The 23,966-nt window shown below is 37.1% G+C and overlaps 1 protein-coding gene across 2 annotated transcripts in view; it reads right to left on the reverse strand.

Moving 5' to 3' along the window:
- Positions 1–433: 433 nt before the first annotated feature.
- LOC136876932 (neurotrimin) overlaps positions 434–23,966 on the reverse strand; it is a 135,296-nt gene continuing 111,763 nt past the window's right edge. For both annotated transcript variants that reach the window (XM_067150694.2, XM_067150695.2), the window contains exons 9-11: positions 13,142–13,340; positions 1,114–1,176; positions 434–1,035 (exon numbers count right to left, since the gene is read on the reverse strand). In XM_067150694.2, coding sequence (XP_067006795.2) covers positions 932–1,035; positions 1,114–1,176; positions 13,142–13,340 — 366 coding nt within the window. In that variant the 3' untranslated portion in view covers positions 434–931. The remainder of the gene's footprint in view (positions 1,036–1,113; positions 1,177–13,141; positions 13,341–23,966) is intronic.

The raw sequence follows: 23,966 nt of genomic DNA on the forward strand, positions 1-23,966 counted from the left end.
TTTCCCATTTCCACTTCGAGGCAATGCTGGGACAATTCCTATCCATAGGCTACAGCTGGCTATTTTAAACTCCTTACCCATTTTCATTCACTACCATTCATTTCATCTTCATTAACTCCTCCAGCGAGGTTGGCACCCAGCCGTAAAAACATGCCACATAAATTCATCTCACCTCATCCCTGACTCCTTACCAAGAAAGGGACTAAGGGGTAGACATACATTATTATTATTATTATTATTATTATTATTATTATTATTTTGTTTGGTGCTTTCACTGAAATTTCTTAGAATTATATGCAGAAATTTCTTAGAATTATATGCAGAGTGTAGTAATATCACATTTACATTTTTATTAACAAAGCTGTAGTTAAAAGGATATGACATATTATTGATGTCTTCATAGGTGAGAAAAATCTTAAAATATAAAGTTTTAGTCAAAATTTTATTAGTAATGTCCAGGATATTACAAACTCTTGATTGACCGGTTCCTATCTATTTCTCAAACAAGATTTGTCCTGTGCCTTGAACACCTCTGAAGTTATGTACAGTATATATCGAAATGTACACTGGACATAATTTTACTGTATTCATCTTGTCAAATGTATGTTGAAGCTGAATTAGGCACCTTGCACTCTCAAAATTTATTCAGATCCTTCAAATTCAATTTGCTGTAATTTTGAATTTTTTTTTATTTCTTAAAAGGTTTCTTAAATCATTTTCACACACATAAACCATCATAGTTTTTCCTAGAACAATAGTTCACACTGTCATTGGTGATTTAATATATTTCCTGAAAATTGGTGCGGTATGAAATGGAAGGCTTCTTGAAAAGTAAGGAACTTTTCACCGAGCGCTCTACCTGTCATCTTGAGGTGATCATTATTTCACACTTTCTAGTTTTCGTACTTTTGTAGAACTTTGCACCCGATGTTCAGTGTGTAGCAAGTAGCATTATCAGTATCAGGAGGATTCCAATAATATTAGTATGAGACATTGATGCACAGTTTTGATCTCTCAAGATGGCTGCTACTTCAGCTGAAACACAGAAATAAATGTGTTGACTTTTTAAAAAAAATATTATTTTTACAAAATAATTTTAGACAGTCTACATACCTGGTAAGAGTTTATTTTCTTCATGGGTCTCTACTTCAACCACAAGTTCATTGTCTTCAACACCTGTAAAGAAAAGAGAATATATTTTACTTAATTGCAAGTAAACCATAAGCCCATACATGCTTGTATAAAGCTTGCCTTTCTCACATCACAAATAAATAGGAATAGTGAAGATTATCCATTCCTTTTTGATCATGTCATGCTGACTGGCAACTTTCAGTTCACACAACAGTGAATAAAGGTAATTCAGTGTTAGCATCAGTAGTGGGAAGAGTACAAGAGAAAAGTAATTGGGCTGAATTACAGTTACCTGAGAAATATTTTACTCAATTACAATTACAGATTACTTTCTCAACAAGTCATTCATTCATTCACTAAAGGCTGCAACCATTCTCCTCCCAGTCCTGCTGTTTTCTTCACTTCCTTATAGTTTTTACCTCCCATCAAGTTTTTCACATCCTCAAAGTATGTCTTCTTTGGTCTTCCTCTTCCTTTCTTTTGTAGTACTTTTCCTTCAAAGGCATTTACTAAGAAGTCGTCATGTCTCAGGATATGACCCACAAGTTTTATCTTCCTTCTTTCTATATCCTTTATCAGTCTCCACTGTTCAATGATTTCCTTAAGGACATCTTGATTATCTTGATTTGTCTTTTTTTTTTCAGTCCAGGATGTCCTCATCATTTTCCTCCAAATCCACATTTCAGTTGCTTCCAACAAATAATCAGTAAAATTGCAATTACTTTAATGAACACTATTACTTCTTCTTCTTGTTCTTCTTCTTCAAGTGCCATATCGGGTCTCCCAGACATTATTTAAATCACTAAAATGTTTTTCACATCGGACTGGAATAATACAAAAGTTTGCAAGAAAAAGTACTTCATTTTGTGTTTTTTTTTTAGTATAGGGACAATAAGTAAGTATTGTCAGCAGGTGAAACTAAACACGATAGCTTGGAGCTTGTGAAATGATCTTTCCCCATAATTTTTATTGTAGTTATGACTTTTACCATATCAAATCATTTGTTATTTACTTTTCGAATAAAGTAATTGACCGGGCGAGTTGGCCGTGCGCGTAGAGGCGCGCGGCTGTGAGCTTGCATCCGGGAGATAGTAGGTTCGAATCCCACTATTGGCAGCCCTGAAGCTGGTTTTCCGTGGTTTCCCATTTTCACACCAGGAAAATGCTGGGGCTGTACCTTAATTAAGGCCACGGCCTCTTCCTTCCAACTCCTAGGCCTTTCCTATCCCATCAATCGCCATAAGACCTATCTGTGTCGGTGCGACGTAAAGCCCCTAGCAAAAAAAAAAAGTAATTGGTTCTGGGAATTTTCATTGCTAAGCCTAGACTTCTTTGCATTTACTGAAATAGATGCCTTACAGGGGCACTTGAAGGAATGCCTGTGTTTAATGTTAAAAACATTGTTAGTATAAATACAATATTTTTGTAAGTACTGGTGAGGTAAGAAAGTACCTTATCCAGAACTGGTTCTGCTGTAGTAGAACTGAAATAGTCATCATCATCATCATTTACTTTTCCCTGTTCCTGCTTCCGTGCGATGTACATCAATTAGTAGAAAGTAACGATTACAGTTTTATTTCAAGAAGTAAATTACAAGTAAAGATTACTTTTGTAATTACTAAGAAAAATATTGTTACAAGTAATCCAATTACTTTTACTCAATTACTTCCAAACTCTGGTTAGCATATATTGTAATATATACAAATCTACATTAATATTATAAAGAGAGAATGTTTGTGAATTTGTTTCTATGTGAGGGCTAATCTTGGGAATCACTCAACTGATGTCAATAATTCTTTCACCATCATATAGCTTAATTTTTCCAAATTTATTCACTTACACTTTATGTCCTTCATTGGACCACTTCAGTCAATTTCATAGAACGGTTTTTCAGTTTTCTGTCAGCCCGATACTTCTTTACTCTTTCAGATCTTAACTTTCTTTCTTCATCTGAAATCACCCGTCCCATTGTCCATCTGTTGATCTCCATTTGTAGTCTGGTTTATTTGCCTGTGAGTTTCTTGGTTTTGTCAGGTTGTTTTTTAAATCTTCTTTTGTAATTTGTAGTTCCCTCATATCTTCCTTGATCTCTGTGTATGTATGTTGGGTATTCAGCCCGAAGGCTGGTTTGATCCTCCACAGCTCCGCCTACAGCTGTTTCAGATAGCCTAGGTGTCACTGAAGAGGCATACTAGGGAAATGAGGAGTGAGGTAGTTTTCCGTTGCTTTCCTCACTGGGCCAGAAGTTGCTATTACATATCAGTCTGCCAAGCCCATTGAAATGCCTGCACCAACTGACCCTATGAGTGATATTTTCACACCATTCATAACAGGGACTGGCTGCATAAGGAATGGTATTACTAGCATCGCTCATACCTCGGTCACTTTCATATTGTCAAAGCCAAGGATGAGACTGAGACAGGTCAATGAAAGTAACAGATTTTTTCTAGCCCATACCTGAAGACATAGTGCACTGTGAAAACTACATCTTGCCAGTAAAGGCATTTGATTTCTGTAATCCATCAAATGTTGCCCTTACTGTCCCATAATTTTCCAATAATTCTTCTGATGATCCTGAGATGTCCTGAGTAAATGTCCAAAGAATGAGATTTGTTTCTTCCTGATTGTGCTCATTACAGGTTCCATTTCCTTGTAGATTGTTTCATTAGAAGCTAGTCTCCAGTGTCAATTTTCTTGATAGTTTTTTTGTTTATGCACATTCTGATTCTTCTTCTTTCAATATTGACTAATCTGTCTGTTTGTGCAGTGTTAGTTGTTTTGAGAATTATTTCACTTGCATATGTTATTTTATAGTGTGTTAATTTTGTGGCTATTGAAAGACTTTTTTATTGTATGTATTCTTGGTGAATATTGTACACTGGTCATTTTATTTATTCTACTATGCCACTTCTGCTTTTCTTTGAAGTTTTGTGTTATTATTTCTCCTAAATATTTAAATTTGACAACCATTTTTATTTCCTTATTTTCCAGACTGTTATAGATTATGGAGTTATTTACCTAAGATGTTACACTGAAGTAACTTCTAAACCATTGAAGATATCAATATTCAGCTCTCATATGCTTAAATGGTATTAAGGGTCTCATGAAGCATTGTACTTTGTTTTTTTGTGGTATTTTTAACAGAGATATCAACACCATGTTTTTAAAAAATGGAACTGTAGTAAATTCTGCCCTTAGCAGAAAAGTTCAAGTTGTTACAAATTAATATGTCGAGTGATTATTTTTTGAAATGACAGAAGTACATTGACTTGGGATTCAAATAATTGAGAACAGGTACTAGTCTTGTCATATCAAATCTTCTTCTTCACCTTATCCTGCTTCAAGCGGGGTTGATGTTTCTGACAAGTCTTTTCCACTTTATCCTGTCCCATACATCATCTTCCCCTAATTTCTTCTCCTTCAGATCTTCTCATACATTGTCTGTCTACCTCCTTCTTGGTCTCCCCCTATTTCTAGTCCCATCCACAGTCTTATCCATCACTCTCCTCCCTACATAGCTTTCATCCCCTTGCATAATGTGCCCATACCATAATGCAGTCTTCTCTCCTGTACTTTTTTGGATATATGGAGCTCAATAGCTGCATTCGCTTAAGTGCGGCCAGTGTCCAACATTTGGGAGATAGTGGGTTCGAACCCCACTGTCGGCAGCCCTGAACATGGTTTTCCGTGGTTTCCCATTTTCACACCAGGCAAATGCTGGGGCTATACCTTAATTAAGACCATGGCTACTTCCTTCCCACTCCTAGCCCCTTTCTGTCCCATCATCGCCATAAGACCTTATCTGTGTCAGTGCAACGTAAAGCAACTTGCTTTCTTGGATACTTCTGTCACACTAACTGTTCCTCTTATTTTCTCATTTTTGATGCGGTCCATTCTAATGACACCACTCATCCATGTTAGCATCTTCATCTCTGCAACATCTAATTTATTACATCGTGCCTTTGCGGTTGCCCAAGTCTGTGCACCATATAACATGGCTGGCCTCACTGCTGTCTTGTAGGCTTTTCCTTTAACCCTTATGTCAAGTCTTTTGTCACACAGGATGCCAGACATTCTTTTCCAGTTCATCCAGGCAGACTGCACTATGTGGTTAATCTCTGTGTTTAGGTTGCCATCCTTAGACACAAAAGATCTTAAATACTTGAAACTATCCACTGTTTTAAAGCATGTACCATCCATCCTTCACCTCTGAGGCACAGGTATTTGGTTTTCTTTCTATTAATTTTTAAGTGTCTGTCTTCCAAGGATTTTCTCAAGCTTTCCAGCCTCTCTTCCAATTCTGTCCAATTGGTGCTACATAAAACAGTATCATTAGCAAACATCATGCACCATGGTGTTTTAGAGCAAAGTGTAGCTTCCACCGAAGTCCCAGTCTCATCCATGGCTGTGACAATATGGAAGCTGCTGGGGTATGGGTAGTGCTGATTAATGACATTCAGAGCACAACCAGTGTGTCTGAGTGTCATGAAAGGCGTTGCTCATAGGGTTAGTTGTGCTACAATAGCACTGTCTGGCCCAGTGAGGAAAGCAATGGCAAACTACCTCACTCCTCATCTTGCCTAGTACGCCTCATTTTGGTACTGCCATTGGTTTTTGTGGTTTCCCTATAACTGCATAGCCTTTGGTGGTGCTATTTGAGGATCCAACCAGCCTCTGGGCTGATGACCTAACAGACAGACAGACATCAAATGGCTGACTCAAATGCGTTTTACCTTGTGCATGACCCGAAACTGCCTCCATCCTTCAACAGTGGAAGATGGCAACGTGTTTACAACCCTGATTTAATTTTTGCTAGTGAGTCAATTGCTGGGCAGTGTGTTAAGAACATAGCAAACCCTATTCCCAACACACAACATAGACCTATTATGTGCCAAGTTTTCACTGTAATACACCCTCAGTGCTGCCATTTCAGAGAAGATATAACTTTACATGTAATAAATATCATTTTTGGTCCGTATTGATGATATTTGATTGGAATAATAACAGTAAGTTATTTGTTAAATAGACCACCTAATCAATGCAAAGTCCAGTCTAGGATGATTTACATAGATCTGTTAACTAATAGTGGTACATGTTTCACCTTGTATGAAGGCATCATCAGCCATTGTCTTAACCTTAGATTGAAAATAAGCATCTAATTAACATGTAATAATGAAATTAATTTTAAAAATCTTGAAGAGATTTGAAGTAAAATAACATTAAAAATAATAATGATGGTTTAAAAATATACAATGTGATGAGTTACAATGGTGGAAGTATTAACAAAATTAACTTTAGAAGGCTGCTATAATAAGTACAATGGATAAAACATCAGACTGTTATACAACAAGTAGTACGATTTCTATAAAAATAAAGTTGACTGTCCGGCGGTTACAATTAGACGATGGCGAAAAATATATATATTCAAAATAACGAAGAGAGAATAAAAGTCGAAGGTTGGTCGAGAGATCCGAAATTAATCATAATCAGGAAGATAAAAGGCGAAAGTCAGAGGCATATGGTGAAGTTGTAGAACACATTGAAGATATGAAGTTGTAGAATAGAAGTTGAAGAACAGTTTTAAATTGAATCTCTATGGACCATCTCAATTTGAAGCAATGCTCAAATGTTGCAAAAATATGAGTTTGTTGATATTCTAGTTGAAAAGGCATATAACAGAGGAATCATTTGACGATGACGAAGATAACTTGTAACGTTATGAGTTAAAGTATTTGCAATCATTTGACGATGACGAAGATAACTTGTAACGTTATGAGTTAAAGTATTTGCAACTCATAACGTTACAAGTTATCTTCGTCATCGTCAAATGATTACTCTGTTATATGCCTTTTCAACTAGAATATCAACAAACTCACATTTTTGCAACATTTGAGCATTGCTTCAAATTGAGATGGTCCATAGAGATTCAATTTAAAACTGTTCTTCAACTTCAATTCTACAACTTTATATCTTCAATGTGTTCTACAACTTCACCATATGCCTCTGACTTTCGTCTTTTATCTTCCTGATTATGATTAATTTCGGATCTCTCGACCAACTTTCGACTTTTATTCTCTCTTCTTTATTTTGAATATATACGATTTTTTGCCATCGTCTAATTGTAACCGCCGGACATTCAACTTTACTTTTAAAGCAATCTTACTACTAGTTGTATAACAGTCTGATGTTTTATCCATTGTACGTATTATAACAGCCTTCTAATGTTAATTTTGTTAATACTTCCACCATTGTAACTCATCACATTGTATATTTTTAAACCATCATTGTTATTTTTAATGATATTTTACTTCAAATCTCTTCAAGATTTTTAAAATTAATTTCATTATTACATGTTAATTAGATGCTTATTTTCAATCTAAGGTTAAGACAATAGCTGATGATGCCTTCATACAAGGCGAAACATGTACCACTATTAGTTAACAGATCTATGTAAATCATCCTAGACTGGACTTTGTATTGAATAGGTGGTCTATTTAACAAATAACTTACTGTTACTATTCCAATCGAAGATGTAACTTCCGGAAAGCTAAGTGGGACAGATTTATGGCAATATTGGATGAATCAGTTCTTGAGTTAGAGGCCTCTCCAAAAAATTATGAACAGTTCGTGGCTACTGTCCAGAAATGCTCACACCAGTGCATTTGCCAAGGTTGTAAAACAATGTACATTGCAGGTCTCACTTCAGAGACAAAAAGTTTATATTGTGAGTACATTTGTTCCTTCAATAGTAATCCACTTGGGAACGAAACTGTTCAACTAGGTTGTAAACTTACGACTGCCCTCGCAGAAGGAAAACGAAAGAGATGGGCACAAACAGTATCGGAATTTGTCATGTCTCAAAACAGCCCGAGAGCCTGGAGACTGCTGAAGAGATTAAACAATGAACCATCCAACAGAAAAACCAGGCTAACATCTCTCCCAGTCAAATAGCTCATCAACTGGTGTCAAGGAGTACATGCAGAAGTCTAAAATCAAAATAGACTATGAGAATGAAACAAGTGACTTTTCCTGTGCCCTCATTTTAACAGATCTACAGGATTTATTATCTTAACCATATTGGTGCATTTATAATTGGCCCATATTGGCTACAGTAATAATGTTATTTGCTTTACGTCCCACTAACTACTTTCATGGTTTTTCGGAGACGCTGAGTTGGTGGAATTTTGTCCCACAGGAGTTCTTTTATGTGCCAGTAAATCTATTGTCACAAGGCTGAGCACCTTCAAATACCACCGGACAGAGCCAGAACCGAACCAGCCAAGTTGGGATCAGAAGGCCATCGCCTCAACTGTCTGAGCCACTCAGTCTGACTGTATTGACTACAATCTCATTATCATAAAAATTAAATAAAAAATATAAAGAGAACCCAAATATGTAATTTTTGCCAAAAACCTGGTACTTTATTTAAAGATGGATTGTCATTGGTTCAAGAAAAACCAACAAATAAAGTCAATTTGCCAAATCACTGGTTGAGCTAGAAAGTAAGCAGAGTTATATGTCATTCAAGATACAAGATTAGAAAAATAACACCCAACCTGAGGTCCAGTGCAACAAGTCATATGATTAGCAACCAACAATTTTTCTCACGTATACGTGATGAAAGTATGCTCTTTACCTTGTTGATGTTTCATCAGTACAGGCAATTGGAGTGAGAGGGACCACTGTATTGTAAACTAGTACAAGGAAAAATCCAAGAGATAAGTCTGCAGAACGTTCTGTATATTCTACAAATGGAAAATTATTTGATTTCCATCAAGCGGATAACAGGTCATCATGTAATTTCTGAGAAGAATTCTTGTGGAATCTGCAAGGGACAGCAGATCATTGCTGAGGCAAGAAGGAATGGTAATTTATTCCAACTTCAAACTGTGACTCCAAGGCTGGTAGCTAACACGGCAAGAGAAGAAGGACGTCTGCACCTATGGATTCATCAACTGGGGCACAAGGATCTGGCTGTTGTTAAGCATTTAAATAATGAACAATTGGCTAGAGGGATTAGAGTATCTTCATGTTCGGACAAGGTAATATGCAATAATTGTATTAAAAGAAAGCTAGCTTGAACAAAGTTTTCAGATGCTATGCCAAGGAAAACAGAACCGATGAGACTTACCCATTCAGATCTTTATGGGCCTATGCAAACGACAACACCTAGTGGCAACAGATATTTTCTGACTCTAATCGACAACAACTCGAGATTTACTGTAGTGAGATTAGTCAAATCAAAGGATAAAGTTGCAGGTGTCATACGTGAATATATTGCACAAAATGTCAGTCAGATTTGGGAAAAAGAGCAATTTCCATTCACATGGACATCGGCAAGGAATACATTTGTCAAGAACTCAAGATTTTTCTGCAGACTGAGGGCATACAACATCAGCTTACTGTCCCCTATATTCCTCATCAGAATGGCATCGCAGAGAAAAAACGGGTCGCTAACTGAATATGCGAAATGTATGCTATTAGATGCTGGATTGGACAACTGTTACTGGGAGAAGCTGTATTAACAGCAGCATACTTACACAGTCAGTCAGCAAGTCAGAGTATCAATAAAACCCTAGTTGAGATATTCACGGGAGTCAAGTTTTTGGATCAAAGATTTATTCTTTGATTCCCAAGCAGAAATGCAAGAAATGAGATGATTGAAGCAGCAGATAATGTTCTTATTGGGTATGATGACTGTACAAAGAATATAGGATTTTTGACCCTAAGACAGCCAAGTTTTAGGTCAGCTGGTCTGTGAAAATAATTGAAGCTGACACCAGTCACACGAATCTTGTTAGCAGTACAACACCAGTGGGGAAAAGCCAATGTCATCTCAAAGACCAACTCAGTGATGAAGAGCATTACTATTGAAATGTGTTCACCTAATAATAATGCACAAGATTCTTGTGAAGAAATAGACGAAAAGGAATTTGACAGTACAATGGAAATTGAAGAGGAATCCCAAAGATGATTATCAAAACGAAGAACTGAAGGAGTGACACCAACAAGATTGACCAACGAGGTGCCCCATGAGCGAAAGTTATAGTTGACTGCTGCTGAAGAGGAAATACGTATTCCAGAGGAACATAAAGTATGAGGATTGGCAGATTTTCCATCTGGAAAGAAAGTGATTTCCTGCAAATAGGTTTTCAAAGCAAAACGAGTTGATGTTGGAAATGACCACACATATAAGGCCCGTTTGGTAACTCAAGGATTTTTGCAAAAATTTGGAGAAGATTTCAATGAAATATTTGCACCATTTGTTAAACATGTGACTGTCAGAGTTTTGTTTGTTGTAGCTGCACAAAAATGTCTCCATGTTCAACATTTGGAAGTCAAATCTGCAGACTTAAATGGCAAATTAACAGATGATTTATGTATGGAGCAGCCACAAGGTTTTGAAGAAGTGGGTCAGGAAAACAAAGCATTAAAATTGTGAAAAAGTCTCACGGATTGAAACAATCGGCATATGTGTGGAATAAAAAGGTTCAAGATGTTTTATTGAAGCTAAGATTGCAACAAGGTAAGGTTAATCGATATCTATATTCCCAAAGAGAAGATGATGGTTCTGTTACGTATATTTTATCATATGTGGTCGACTTGCTGGTAGCTGCTAGATCTCTAGAATTAACGGCAAGGGTTAGTTGAAAACTACTAAATTATTTTAATATGAAAGACTTAGACTGCAATATTCGATAAGAAACTGCATTTATCTTCTCATGGAAATTTAGAGTTGAAATGTTACGTGGATGCTGACTGGGCTAGTGACAAGATGAACCAAAAATTGACAAGTGGGTACGTATTCTTGCTTGGAAAGGGGAAAATTGCTTGGTCTAGTCACAAGCAAATTTCTGTTGAAATGCCATCAACAGAAACAGAGTACGTTGCAGCATCTCTAGCTAGTCGGGAGTTGAGGCTCAAGCAGATAATCAAAGATTTCAGTATACAGACTGTTGAGCCAATCAACTTGTTTGAAGATAACCAGGGTTGCATTCAGTTGATTGAATCAAGTGTTTCTGAAGCTCGAACTATCGATGTCTGTTATCATCTCTTATGGGATCTGCATAAGAAGGAAGTTATAAATGTACAATATTGCCATTCTAATATGATGTTGGCAGATTTATTTATGACACTATTACAACAGGAACCATTTGTTTGGTGTTTGGAAGAATTAGGTTTCTCAGAGTACTGAACTTTTGAATCTGTATCAGTGAGAAGGGTTGAAGAAAATGCTTAGATTCAAAAGTGGCTGCAATTTTTTACTACATAAATGACATACAGCAGCACTGGACTTAACTTCATATTTCTTTGTTCTTTGTGTCTTTGCAACCGTTTGAACTTATTAAAAGTAATAGCTACATTTGTTTTATGCTGGAAGTAAATATGTGATTTTCCTATTTCATTTTCACCATTGGTATTAATCAGTTTGTATTTGCACCCTTATTAATTTGTTTTATTACTCTTGTGTTTTTTCCCCAAAGAACTTCCTTTGAGGGTTCAAAGCTTTTTATGACATGCTGGATAGATTTTCAGCCTTTGTTATGTCAACCGTTTGCAGAAAATGGAAAATAATTCGTAGCAAAGCTAGGCAAATCATAGGGAACATTATTAAGCAGTGTAATAAAGAAACTAGAGAAGGTAAAAAACAGCAACAACAGCTAAGTAATCCTTTTCGATTTTCAAATCATCGTAATTAAATGAATAATAATAATAATAATCACCATCATCATCATCATCATCATCATCATCATCATCAACAACAACATCTATGGTCTCAGCTATCTCATGTACGGTGTAGACCTTTGAACTTGGCATCGTTTAAGTGACCGTACTTGATAACTGTCTTTTAACTGAAAACGTCATTAACTTAGCTCCAGTTCTCAAATTAGTGTTCTATGCACTCTGGATGTTATGACACGATGTTTTTAGGAAGACGGATACTGCTATACATCAGTCAGACTGGTTGGTGCTGCATTTACATTGGTGGAAGACTTCATAGCCTCATGAGAGAAGAAGGCTCTTTCATATACCTATTCACAATAGTAGCTGACCGGGCGAGTTGGCTGTGCAGTTAGGGTCATACATCTATGAACTTGCATCTAGGAGATAGTGGGTTCGAACCCCACTGTCATAGCCCTGAAGATGGTTTTCCATGGTTTCCCATTTTCACACCAAGCAAATACTGGGGCTGTACCTTAATTAAGACCATAGCTGCTTCCTTCCCACTCCTAGGCCTTTCCTATTCCATCATCGCCATAAGACCTATCTGTGTTGGTGCGACATAAAGCAAATTGTTAAAATAAATAAAAAATAGTAGTTACTGGTTTGTAGGCACTGGTATAAATCTACATTTTGGATACTCAGCATTATACTGTCGACATTTCTTTCTATGGCTATGTTAGAACTTACTGGTACCTGTTAAAAGAGCTTGGAACAGACTTTAAAAGTCTGTGAGGTTTCTGATTATATGGAATGTGTATTAAACACAAACCTGCAAACCCAACTAGCAATTAACTTTGCAAACCCAACTAGCAATTAACTTTTCTTTTAAAAGTAAAGTAGTCCATCAAGTTAGCTGTGGATGTAGATTCATGTCTGAGTAGTTCTCAGCATATGTGAGCACAATCAGCAGCAAAAACTCAACGTGAGAAGGATATTTCGATTTACTCAGTAGGACTTGGTAGAATAGATCTCCACTGCCCCCCCCCCACCAGCAGCTCAAAATAGTGTGAGCGACCCCTGAGTTTCTCTCCCTGATCCCAGGGGTCTGGTACCAACCACTTTGAGAACCAGTACTGTATCTCAGAACTGTTAGCTCTTCCACTCACAAACATTACTCTTCCTACAAATATGTTTCTCTACTTATTACATAAACCTTATTCAGCATTTAGGATCCCACAGACTAAAACATAAGCAAATATCAACAATGAGATATTTCACTGTAATATCTCGCCAGCTTTTCTCTCTATCCAAGCCGTACAGACAATGAATAATCTCATTTAAATACCTTCTCCTGCTGTCGAAAACCGCAACACTGATGAGGGTCTACTCCATCCAAATACATTTCTGGAGAGTAATGTTACTTCATATGTGGAGGAACTGTCTAAACCAGTCAGTGTGTAGGATTTTGAATGTAACTGGCCAGGCACATAACCTCCATCTGCAGGGATAATCAACTTTACCCAAGGTCCTGGTCGAGTACCCTCCTGTAATAAAGAAAGCAGACACTGTACAAACATACATCTGTATTACAGAATAATGTATTTTGAACTGACTAGGTGCATGATTTCCATCTGCAAGGATGGAGGTTCCTGGCCTAGCATCCTTCTGTAATAAAGAGAACTTACAATATATTGCAGAAAATACTTTACTCTATAGACTGTTGTGTCTTCAAACCTCTGTGAATATGCAGTACTACCATGTACCTCTGTAATGCTCCATTTGCTGGTAAGTCTGTGGTCTCTTCTACTTACATTCCGTTTCATGGAAATATTACAAACCAAGTCTGCTATCATCTCCTCTACTTCCACCCCCTGATTATTGTAATGTAACCCAACCATTTTCATGTTCATGTGTTCAGTTAGTAAGGCATGTAGTTTATATTGATGTATTCCTACAAATGTTTTAAGCAGAAGTTCCTTGACTACTGAGCTGCTATGATAGTATTTCTCAGTATTTTTCTTTTTTTACAATCAATCAATCAATCAATCAATCAATTAATCATCATTGATCTGCATTTAGGACTGTTACCAGGTGGCAGATTCACTATCAATTGTTTATCTAGTCTTTTCTTAAATGATTTTAAAGAACTTGGACATTTATTGAATATTTCTCTTGATTATTTCCATTCCCTAATTCCTCTTCCTATAAATGAATATCTGCCCAATTTGTCCTCTTAAATTCCAACTCTATCTTCATTTTATGATCTTATCTACCTTTAAAAACTTCACTCATGCTTATTCGTCTGCTAATGTCATTCCAAACCATTCCTCCTCTGATAGCTCGTAACATCCCGCTTAGTTGAGTGACTCATCTCCTTACTCCCAAATCTTCCCAGCCCAAAGTTAGCTACATGTTTATAACACTACTCTTTTGTCAGAAATCACCCAGAGCAAAACATGCTGCCTTCCTTTGGATTTTTTCTATTTCTCATATCAATCAATTAAGTAATCCTGGTGTAGGTCCCGTACACTGGAACCATACTCTAATTGGGGTTTTACAAAAGACTTATATGGCCTCTCCCTTACATACTTCATCCTTACTAAAACCCATAAGTACTCTCATAACCATATGAGGAACCTTTATTTACACCCTCATTAAATGAAGACATTTCCTTATATTAACACCTAAGTAGCTACAACGATCCCCATGTAGTACTTTCACCCAATCAACACAATAATTAAAACTAAGAGGACTTTTCCTCTTGGTGAAACATATAACCTGACTTTTCATCCCATTTAACATCACACCATTTTTTGCTGTCCACCTTGCAACATTGTCGAGGTCATTTTTGCAGTCACTCACAATCTTGTAACTAATTGCTCTATACAGTATAACATCATCTGCAAAAAGTCCTTTCTGTCATTCCAGTTCCTTCCTCATATCAAAACGTAAGAAAACATAGAGGCGCAATAATATTGCCATGTGAGACCACCATTTAATCACCACAGGATCAGATAATGCTTCATCTAGTCAAATACTCTGAATTCTATTTTCTAGAAATGTAGCCATCCATTTAACTACTCTTTTATCTAAACCAATAGTCCTCATTTTCATCAGCAGTCACCCATAATTTACCTTTTCAAAAGGAGATGGTGGTTCTAACACCACTGTCAGCAGCCCTAAAGATGGTTTTCCATGGTTTCCCACTTTCACACCAGGCAAATGTTGGGGCTGTACCTTAATTAAAGCCAAGGCTGCTTATTTCCCAGTCCTAGCCCTTTCCTGTCTCATCATCACCATATGACCTGTCTGTGTTGGTGCGATCTAAAGCAAAATAGCTTTTCTAATGTAATCACAAAGAATGCTTTCCCAGAGCATACATGCAACAGACATCAAACTGACTGCCTTTATTTATCTGCTTTAAATTGTCACGCTTTCACTTGTACATTGGGGCTACTATAGCTTGTAACCTCCTCTACCTGGATATTTTCCTTATATTACTGTTGGCCCTAGCCAATTCTTAGTACAATTTTTCTGCTAATTTCCACGTAAGTTCCATGAATCTCTCCTTACTTCCACACCCATTCCTAACTCTATTTCTTTCTAACCTGTACCTCCTTCTTAATACCTTTATTTCTCTGTTATAATAGACTGGGTCTTTCCCATTCCTTATCACCTTTAAAGATAAACACCTATTTTTACACTCTTCAACAATTGCCTTAAACCATCCCATAGGCTGTTTAGATTTTTATTTACGGTACCATTTTCCACTGATCACAATTACTTTTTAAAACCTCTCCAATGCCTCTCTTATCAACCACATGGTATTGCCTAAGACTCCTAGTTTTACAACCTTCCTTTCCACCAAATTTATTTTTAACCATGACAAAAACAGCTTCATAATTAATTACTTTATACCATCTATCACTACAGTGTCTCTACAGAGCTTATCTGGTTTTATCAGCACCATGTCTAGAATATTTTTCCACTAGTTGGTTTCCTCACTTTTTTATTCAGCTGTCCTTTCCAGATTAACTTATTTACCATTTGTTGGTCATGCTTCCTGTCATTTCCATTATCTTCCCAGTTAGCATTTGATAAGCTGAGATCATCTGCTACAATAACATTCCTTTCTGTGCCATTCCCTTATCAAATAATTCCACATCATCAGCAGCACCACCCTTTCCAGGTATCAACATCATCATCATCATCATCATCATCTGCAGTTTCCAGCTGTTGGTCGGGTCTGCTTCCTTTCCAGGTATATACATCATAAAAACATCAAGTTGCCTATTGTTTTCAGAGATGAGCCGTACACCTAGAATTTCATGTTTTTCATCATTAATTTTTATATGTTACAAATTCTTCTTTCACCAGTATGAATACTCCCCCCTCGTACTGGCCCCATCCCTTCTTTGCAATAAACACTCCAGTTCTGTGAGAAAATGTTTGCATCCCTAATATCACTTCTTAGCCATGTTTCCACCACTATTACAATATCCAATAAAAAGGTATATATATAAAATTAATTCTATTCCTTTCTCTACAATACTTTACAGTTTAACATTAACAACTTTAAGTCGTCCTTACTAGGTTTCCATCTCTCTATATTCTTATCATCGCTCCCTAGTCCACCGAGCTCGATAGCTGCAGTCGCTTAAGTGCGGCCAGTATCCAGTATTCAGGAGATAGTAGGTTCGAATCCCACTGTCGGCAGCCTTGAAAATGGTTTTCCGTGGTTTCCCATTTTCACACCAGGCAAATGCTGGGGCTGTACCTTAATTAAGGCCACCACGGCCGCTTCCTTCCCACTCCTAACCTCTTCCTGTCCCATCGTCGCCATAAGACATATCTGTGTCGGTGCGATGTAAAGCAACTAGGAAAAAAAAAAAAGAAGCTCCCTAGTCCAGCCTGTTTCCCTTCCTATAACTCCTCTCAACAAACCTCCTTATATATACCATTGCAGTTCAAGTGAAGACCATCTAAGCATAGATGCCTATCTCCTACACACCCTTTAGGATCTACAAATCTTGCATCCAGTTTCCCACATAAACACACATCCTTTTCTTCTTCTATTACTACCGCTTTTCCCATACCTTATGAGGTCGAACTGTGTCATACATGTGGATTTGACCCTGTTTTGTGGCTGGATGCTCTGCCTGACACCAACCCTATGTGGAGGTATGTAATCACAATTGCATGTTTCTGTGATGGTTGGTAGTGCAGTGTTTTTTCTGAAAATGAAGTTAAGTAGTTGGGACAAACACAAACAATCAGTCCCCAAGTCAGAAGAAATAATCACACACGATTAAAATCCCCGACCCAGAGCCGGGAATCAAACCCGGGACTCTCTGAACTGAAGGCCTCAAAGCTGAGCCAAGGAGTTGGACCACATATCAAATCAAATCAAATCTCTTTATTTGCAAATGAGGTGTCTACCTCGGTGGCAAATGGTACACTAAAATACATTATTGTCAAGCACTAAATATTAAATTAACAAGAGAAGAAAATTTTGCTATAATACAATATACAATTTACGCTAACAATGTTTTCTATTAAACACACACCTCATCCTTAATAAATTTATACTGTTTACAAAATTCTACTTATAATATCTCCTGTACTACTTACAAATATAGTCAACTGATATACAGTATGTGGAATTACTTCAAATGATACTATACAACTGGTATAAGATTAATATTTACATTGCATTTATATACTTTTTTTTATATTTGGATCCTAAGTAGCATAACGACCTGCTGCGTCTTAACCAGAGCCCCTTTTGCCACCACTTTTCAGAGTTCCTGAAGGGCCTTCACAGCTACCGTAGCGGTCCCAGGGCCCTCGAAGTCCCCACTGTACTTCACCCCTACAGGCAGTCCCCTACTTTGGCTGTCCAAACTCCTTAGACCAGGGGATGGAATTAATTTATTCACACACATTTTTTTTTTTTTTTACAATAACCTGCACTGGTCGAATCCCCTCTAACACTTCATTTATTTTCTCTGTTGCTGTTTATTCTCTTCTTGAATATCTGTACAGATTTTGGAAAAGGATCAAACACTACCCCTGGTAAACTGTTCCACTCCTTCACACCCTTCCCAATGAATGAAAATTTACCCCAATCGCTTCTGCTAAAATTCCTTGTAATTTTATGTTTGTGGTCAGTCCTGCTGATATAATTATTTTCCAACTGAAGCCTCTCACGGATATCTCCCCATGCTTCTTCTCCTGTATAGGCTCTATATAATCCTATAAGTCTAGTTTTCTCCCTTCTCTTACTTAAAGTTTCCCATCCAAGTTCCTTTAATATTTCTGATACACTACTCTTTCTCCTGAAATCCCCTGTTACAAATCTTGCTGCTTTCCTCTGCACACTATCTATTTCTTTTATTAGGTATTCTTGGTGAGGATCCCAAACACTGTTTGCATATTCCAATAATGGACGAACCATACTCAAGTAACTTTTTTCTTTTAATTCTTTGTTGCATCCTTTAAGTAGCCTCATTATGACATGTAACGATCTGTATGCTTTCCCAACAATGTCATCAATATGACCCTTCCAGTGCAAATTACTTTCAAATCTCACACCTAAGTATTTGCACTTGCCATCTTTTGGGATAACTACCTCATCCAAAGTATATTTTAAAGCTCCTGTTTGTAAAAGTTGTAACAGTTGATTTGCCTCCATTAACCTTCATATTATTTTCTTCAACCCATTGTTGGATACTTTCAAGGTCCCTTTGTAATTCTGAACAATCCTCAATGTTGTTTATTTCCCTATAAACAATTATGTCATCTGCATACAATCTTATTTTTGATGTTATATTGTTCCCTAAATCATTTGCGTATATTAAGAAAAGTAATGGACCGATTATACTACCATGTGCAATTCCCTTCCAAACTTTCTCTTCCTGAGATACATTATTTCCTACTTTGACTTTCTGAACCCTTGAATTTAGAAATGTTTTTATCCAACGTGTAACCCTTACATCCAATCCTATTCCCTCCAATTTCTTTAATAATATTCCATGTTCCACTCTATCAAAGGCTTTGGAAAGATCTATGGCTATGCAATCTAACTGACCTCCTGAATCCAACTGATCTGATATGTCCTGCTGAAATCCCACCAGTTGTGCCTCACAAGAAAATTTCTTTCTAAAATTGGTATTATTATAGATTCCTTCCATTCCTTTGGTATTACACTATTATTTATGACGTAGTCAAAGAGAAATTTTAAATAAGGCACTATGTACCACCCCATTGTCTTTAATACCTCCCCAGTAATTTGATCACTTCCTGCTGCTTTTCCTTGCTGAAGCAGTTGGATTTCTCTGAAAATATCTTTGTTTGTGAATGAGAAGCTTCTTGTTTCCCTCTGTCTCTCTCCCTCTCTATCTTCTGTTTCGGTTTCCAACTCTTGACAATCATCTACTGAATCTCTAAATTCCCTACTAAATAGGTTTGCTTTCTCAGTATCTGTTAAATAGTGTTCACCCCCTTCTCCCACCATTGTAGGAATTTGGATTCCTTTTCCTTTTTGATTCCTGATATATGTATACAGCTTTTTCCATTTCCCTTTGTGGTCATTACCCTCTTGAAGTATGCCATTCATATAATTCTCTTTTGCTTCCTTTTTCACTCTATTCAGTTCCCTCATTAGCTGTTTTCTAGTTTCTCTACTCTCCCTACCCTCTTTGATTTTCCTGTTTACTATTCTACATTTTCTTTTTAATTTTCTTATTTCCCTTGTATAATAAACAGGGTCTGAGGTCATTTTACCCTTCTTAACAGGTACAAATCTCTTCTCTCCTTCCCAAATGATTTCTTTAAATTTAGCCCAAAGTGTATCCACGTTACTCCCTTCACTTATCCAACAACTGAATTGTGATTTAAGGTAAGTCCCAAATTCATCAACTTTAGTTTTTCTGTACAATTTCTTGTCTTGTGTAACCCTCTTATTAAGCCTTTTTGGTACGAGTCCTACATCCATTATTACAGCCTTATGGTCTCCTATTCCTTCAATTACCTCAGTTTTATCAACAATTTCCCACGGTTTAACCAAGAATACATCTAGTAAGTTATTGAGACGAGTCAGTTCTTGTACTACTTGTGTAAATCCTCCCTCCCAAATTAACTTATTTGCCAGTTTCTGTTCATGGGCTTCACTTGCAGCTCCATTCCATTCAACTTCAGGCAAATTTAGATCTCCCCCAATTATTACCATATCATTATTATTGTTTTTACAAGTATAATCTATTATTTTCTCAAAGATTTCCATGTCTCTTTCCTCTCTTCCCGGCCTGTATGTTCCTATAATTCCCACCTCCTTCATATTATCACAAACTAATTTTATCCCTAATATTTCATCCCTTTCATCAGTAAACCATTCATGTGAACAGTATGTTTCCTTCACCAGAATAAACACCCCCCCCCCCTCCCTTTTTATCTCCTCGGTCTCTACGATAGACTGTGTACCCTTCTGGAAATACTTCTCTATTACCCACCCCTTCTTTCAACCACGATTCCACTCCTATCACCACACTAGTCTCATAAGATTCCATCAATGTACCGAATTTTAATTGTTTATTTACTACACTCTGACAGTTTACCAAGAGCAATCTCAGACCCTCTTCCTCCCTAAAACTTGACTGTTGCAATTGGTAACTTGAAATTCCTTAGGCCTACTATCCTGAGTTTCTTTTTCTAGTTGACTGAGCCAGCTTGAAGTACAGCTGGCTCTTTCTACTAGTTTTCCTGGTCAGTATTATAACTCAAGGGAGTTGCCTGTTTTACAGTACATATCTTAAGATTAATAAAATCTAGAACAATATTTGCTATCTTTCGTTTACCTGAATTGTTTAGATGGAGGCCATGTTTTGTATAACAGTATCTCTCAAAACTGCTGCATTCAATAACCTGAGTATTACGAAAATGTTTACAAATTTTAACAATATCTGTAACTTATTGACCTTGTCCACTTCAATGTTCACACACGAGTCTCTACTCAAATCATGCCTGTGGGGCACGTTCACTATAAAAACGTTAGTGTGGGTCAGCTTCCCTAGTGTATGTTTAAGTTGTGATCTTACATTCTTGGCGTCGTCGTGAGCTACGTCGTTCGTCCCACCGATGATAAGCACTGCATCGCCGCTCCCGAAGTTCCTGGTTGCTGCTTCTACGTTTTCCACAACACTGCTGATAGAAGCTCCTGGATATATTTCTCCGGTTGCTGCTATATTCTCGTCGTTAATCACTCCCGCAATTCCCCTTACTTGGCTATCACCAAACACAGCTACCTTCGCTGATTTAGGCCTAACTGGGTCTTGAATCTGAATTCTAGACCTAAATTTAAAACTCGGCACGGCAACGGCAACGGATCGCGATGATTTGGTTTCACGCGCGCGATCACGTTCTTCCAGAATTAAATTATTTAGGGCAGAAAACCTATTTCTGATGTTTATTTCCGGAAATTAAGTTGTAGATTTCTTCTTAGCCGGCCATCCACGAACTACTTGACATCACGTGCTTGAGTTTGTTACTTGTACCGGTATATCACTCGAAGAATGGTCAGTCCCAAATTCTAGCGATCGCAGTCTTTCTTTTAATTCTTGATTTTCAACTTTAAGAGTCTCATTGTCCTGTTTTAGAATATTTATAATTTCTAATCCACTTTTATAATCCTCATCGACTGTTTTCGGTGCTTCGTCAACGCCGTCCCCAACAACAACATTCCGAACACACTGCTCGCAAATCCAGTCAACATTTTCATTAGTTTTTACGCCTCTAGGGCAATTTCCGTACTTATAATGCCACCATCGATCACATGAATCACACAACATTCCATTTTTCACTAATCTTCGACATTTTCCGCACTTTTCGTCACATTTTACGGTTAATTTACTCGGAGAATAAAACACTACGTCGTCATTACCGGGCGCCATTTTGAAAAAAAAACATAACCACTCAGTCTCATTTAAATCCCTGATCCATCTCTCCAATCAGTATCCCTTCTACACACTATCCCACTGATCTCCACTGTCATAACCAGATCCCATACATTCATACCTATTCCTACTTGCCTTACATTGTTGGTACCAACATGCAAAATTACGACTTTCTCCTCACCCTCCTGCTTCCCTTGTAGTTTCCTCAACATCTGCCTTAACTTAATTCCTGGATTACACTCTATCCTGGTTTCCTTTCCTTCACACATTTTCCCCACATGCCTAACAATAGAGTCACCCATGACCAGAGACTCAATCCTATCCAACTCTCTTGATCCCCCCCTTTCCTGATCTTCCTTATCTTCCATGATGGCTACAGAACGTACTTCCTCCTCTGTTCTCTCTCATGACCCTGTTCTACCTCTTTCCTCCTATCCTCTACACTATGTTTTCCTTTCCTTTTGCCTTGCTCCTCCTGTTTCATACTGTACTTCCCTGTTCCCTCTTTTCCCTCTGCTGTTCTATCTGCAGTGACTTATATCGATACTGCTCCTGAACTTACTCCCTGAGAACCCTTAGTTCTCATTTTCCTTCCATTTAAATCATTAGCTCATCTGTCTTCCATAACTTATCCCCTTCCTTCCCCTCCTTGTTGCCTACCTACTGTATCCTCTACATTGATTGCGGGGAACCTACCTTCATTCCAGTCCTCCATTAAAAGCCTAATTGGGATGTAAAAACAAGCAACATTAACAACTAATTATCTCCCTTATACTTGCAACCCCTTCCCTCATTTTCCTTAATGCATGCTTATACCCACAGTCCCTACACCTACCTCCCTCAGTCATTCTTTTATCTTCTTCACAGAAATATGAAATAGTATGGGAATATCAACAGAAATTTTTAAGTAGTGTATTAGTCTACTATTTTCTACCAAGTCTCCATGACTTATCAAATTACAATTTGCTGATATTGTATGAGAATTGATCTTAACAACAGCTATTGAGGGTAACTTATCATATTTTCCCTCTGTCACCATTGTCTGGTATACCTGGTTTAACAACTCTTATGCTGCATCTCCAGAATTCAGCACTGGAGAAAGAAGAGAAACTTGCAGAATAACTCAGAGTGAACAGTTTGACTGGGAAAAAAAGTACCAAAATATTATTAGAAGCAGTTAATACTCTGTTACACTTTACAACAACCTGTCTGTGTAAACTGGAATTTTCAGCATGTAAAGTTAAAAAAAAAAAAAAAAAAAAAAAAAAAAAAACAAAACAAAAAAAAACAACTTGAATGAAATGAGAAATAGAGAGCAAGCATATGTATGCATAATGCAGAGTAAAGAACAACATCATTGGGTAAGGTTTCAGCTGTGCCAGACACTTTCATTCATTCACTGCTGTCTTTTATTTATTTATTTATTTATTTATTTATTTATTTATTTATTTATTTATTTATTCATTCATTCATTCATTCATTCATTCATTCATTCATTCATTCATTCATTCATTCATTCATTCATTCATTCATTCATTCATTCATTCATTCATTCATTCATTCATTTATTTATTTATTTATTTATTTTGACAATTATTGAGATACATGATTGCCATTGTCACTTTTTAAGCTGGATTCAAATTACAGATAGAGATGGATCAGGTATGAACATGTAATTTTAATGGGAGATTTTAACACTGACCTGACAAATGAAACGACTGAGACTAAGCGACTAACGTGCATGTTTGAATCCATTAATGTAACAATCCTGCTGTTAGATCCCACACAGCATGTTGCGATCTCACACACGTGAAGAGATGTCTGTGCTAGGTCTTTCCTGCCACGATATGATTTGCGTTGCATACTCTTTTAAGTGTCCAAAATACAAGCCTAAGATGGTCACATACAGGGATTCCAAATCTTTTAAATGAAGAAGCCCTCACTGCAGATGTTTTGAGCGGCACACAATTCAGTATTCACACAATGACGACAAAGTGTCTTATTTTAACAAACTTCTCTTAACTTTATTGGACAGGTATGCCCCATTATGTACTGCTCTAGTAAAGTGACCCTCTAACCTTTGGTTCAATCAGAAGATTCAAGATCCAATGAAAGACAGATATGCAGCCTATAATTATTATGCAAAACCTCCAATACAGGACAGTCCTGAAAAATACACAAGACTCTGAAATAAAACAACACTGATGATAAGAAATGCTA

Source organism: Anabrus simplex, chromosome 7 (assembly GCF_040414725.1).
Source record: "Anabrus simplex isolate iqAnaSimp1 chromosome 7, ASM4041472v1, whole genome shotgun sequence".
Classification (NCBI taxonomy): Eukaryota; Metazoa; Arthropoda; class Insecta; order Orthoptera; family Tettigoniidae; genus Anabrus; species Anabrus simplex.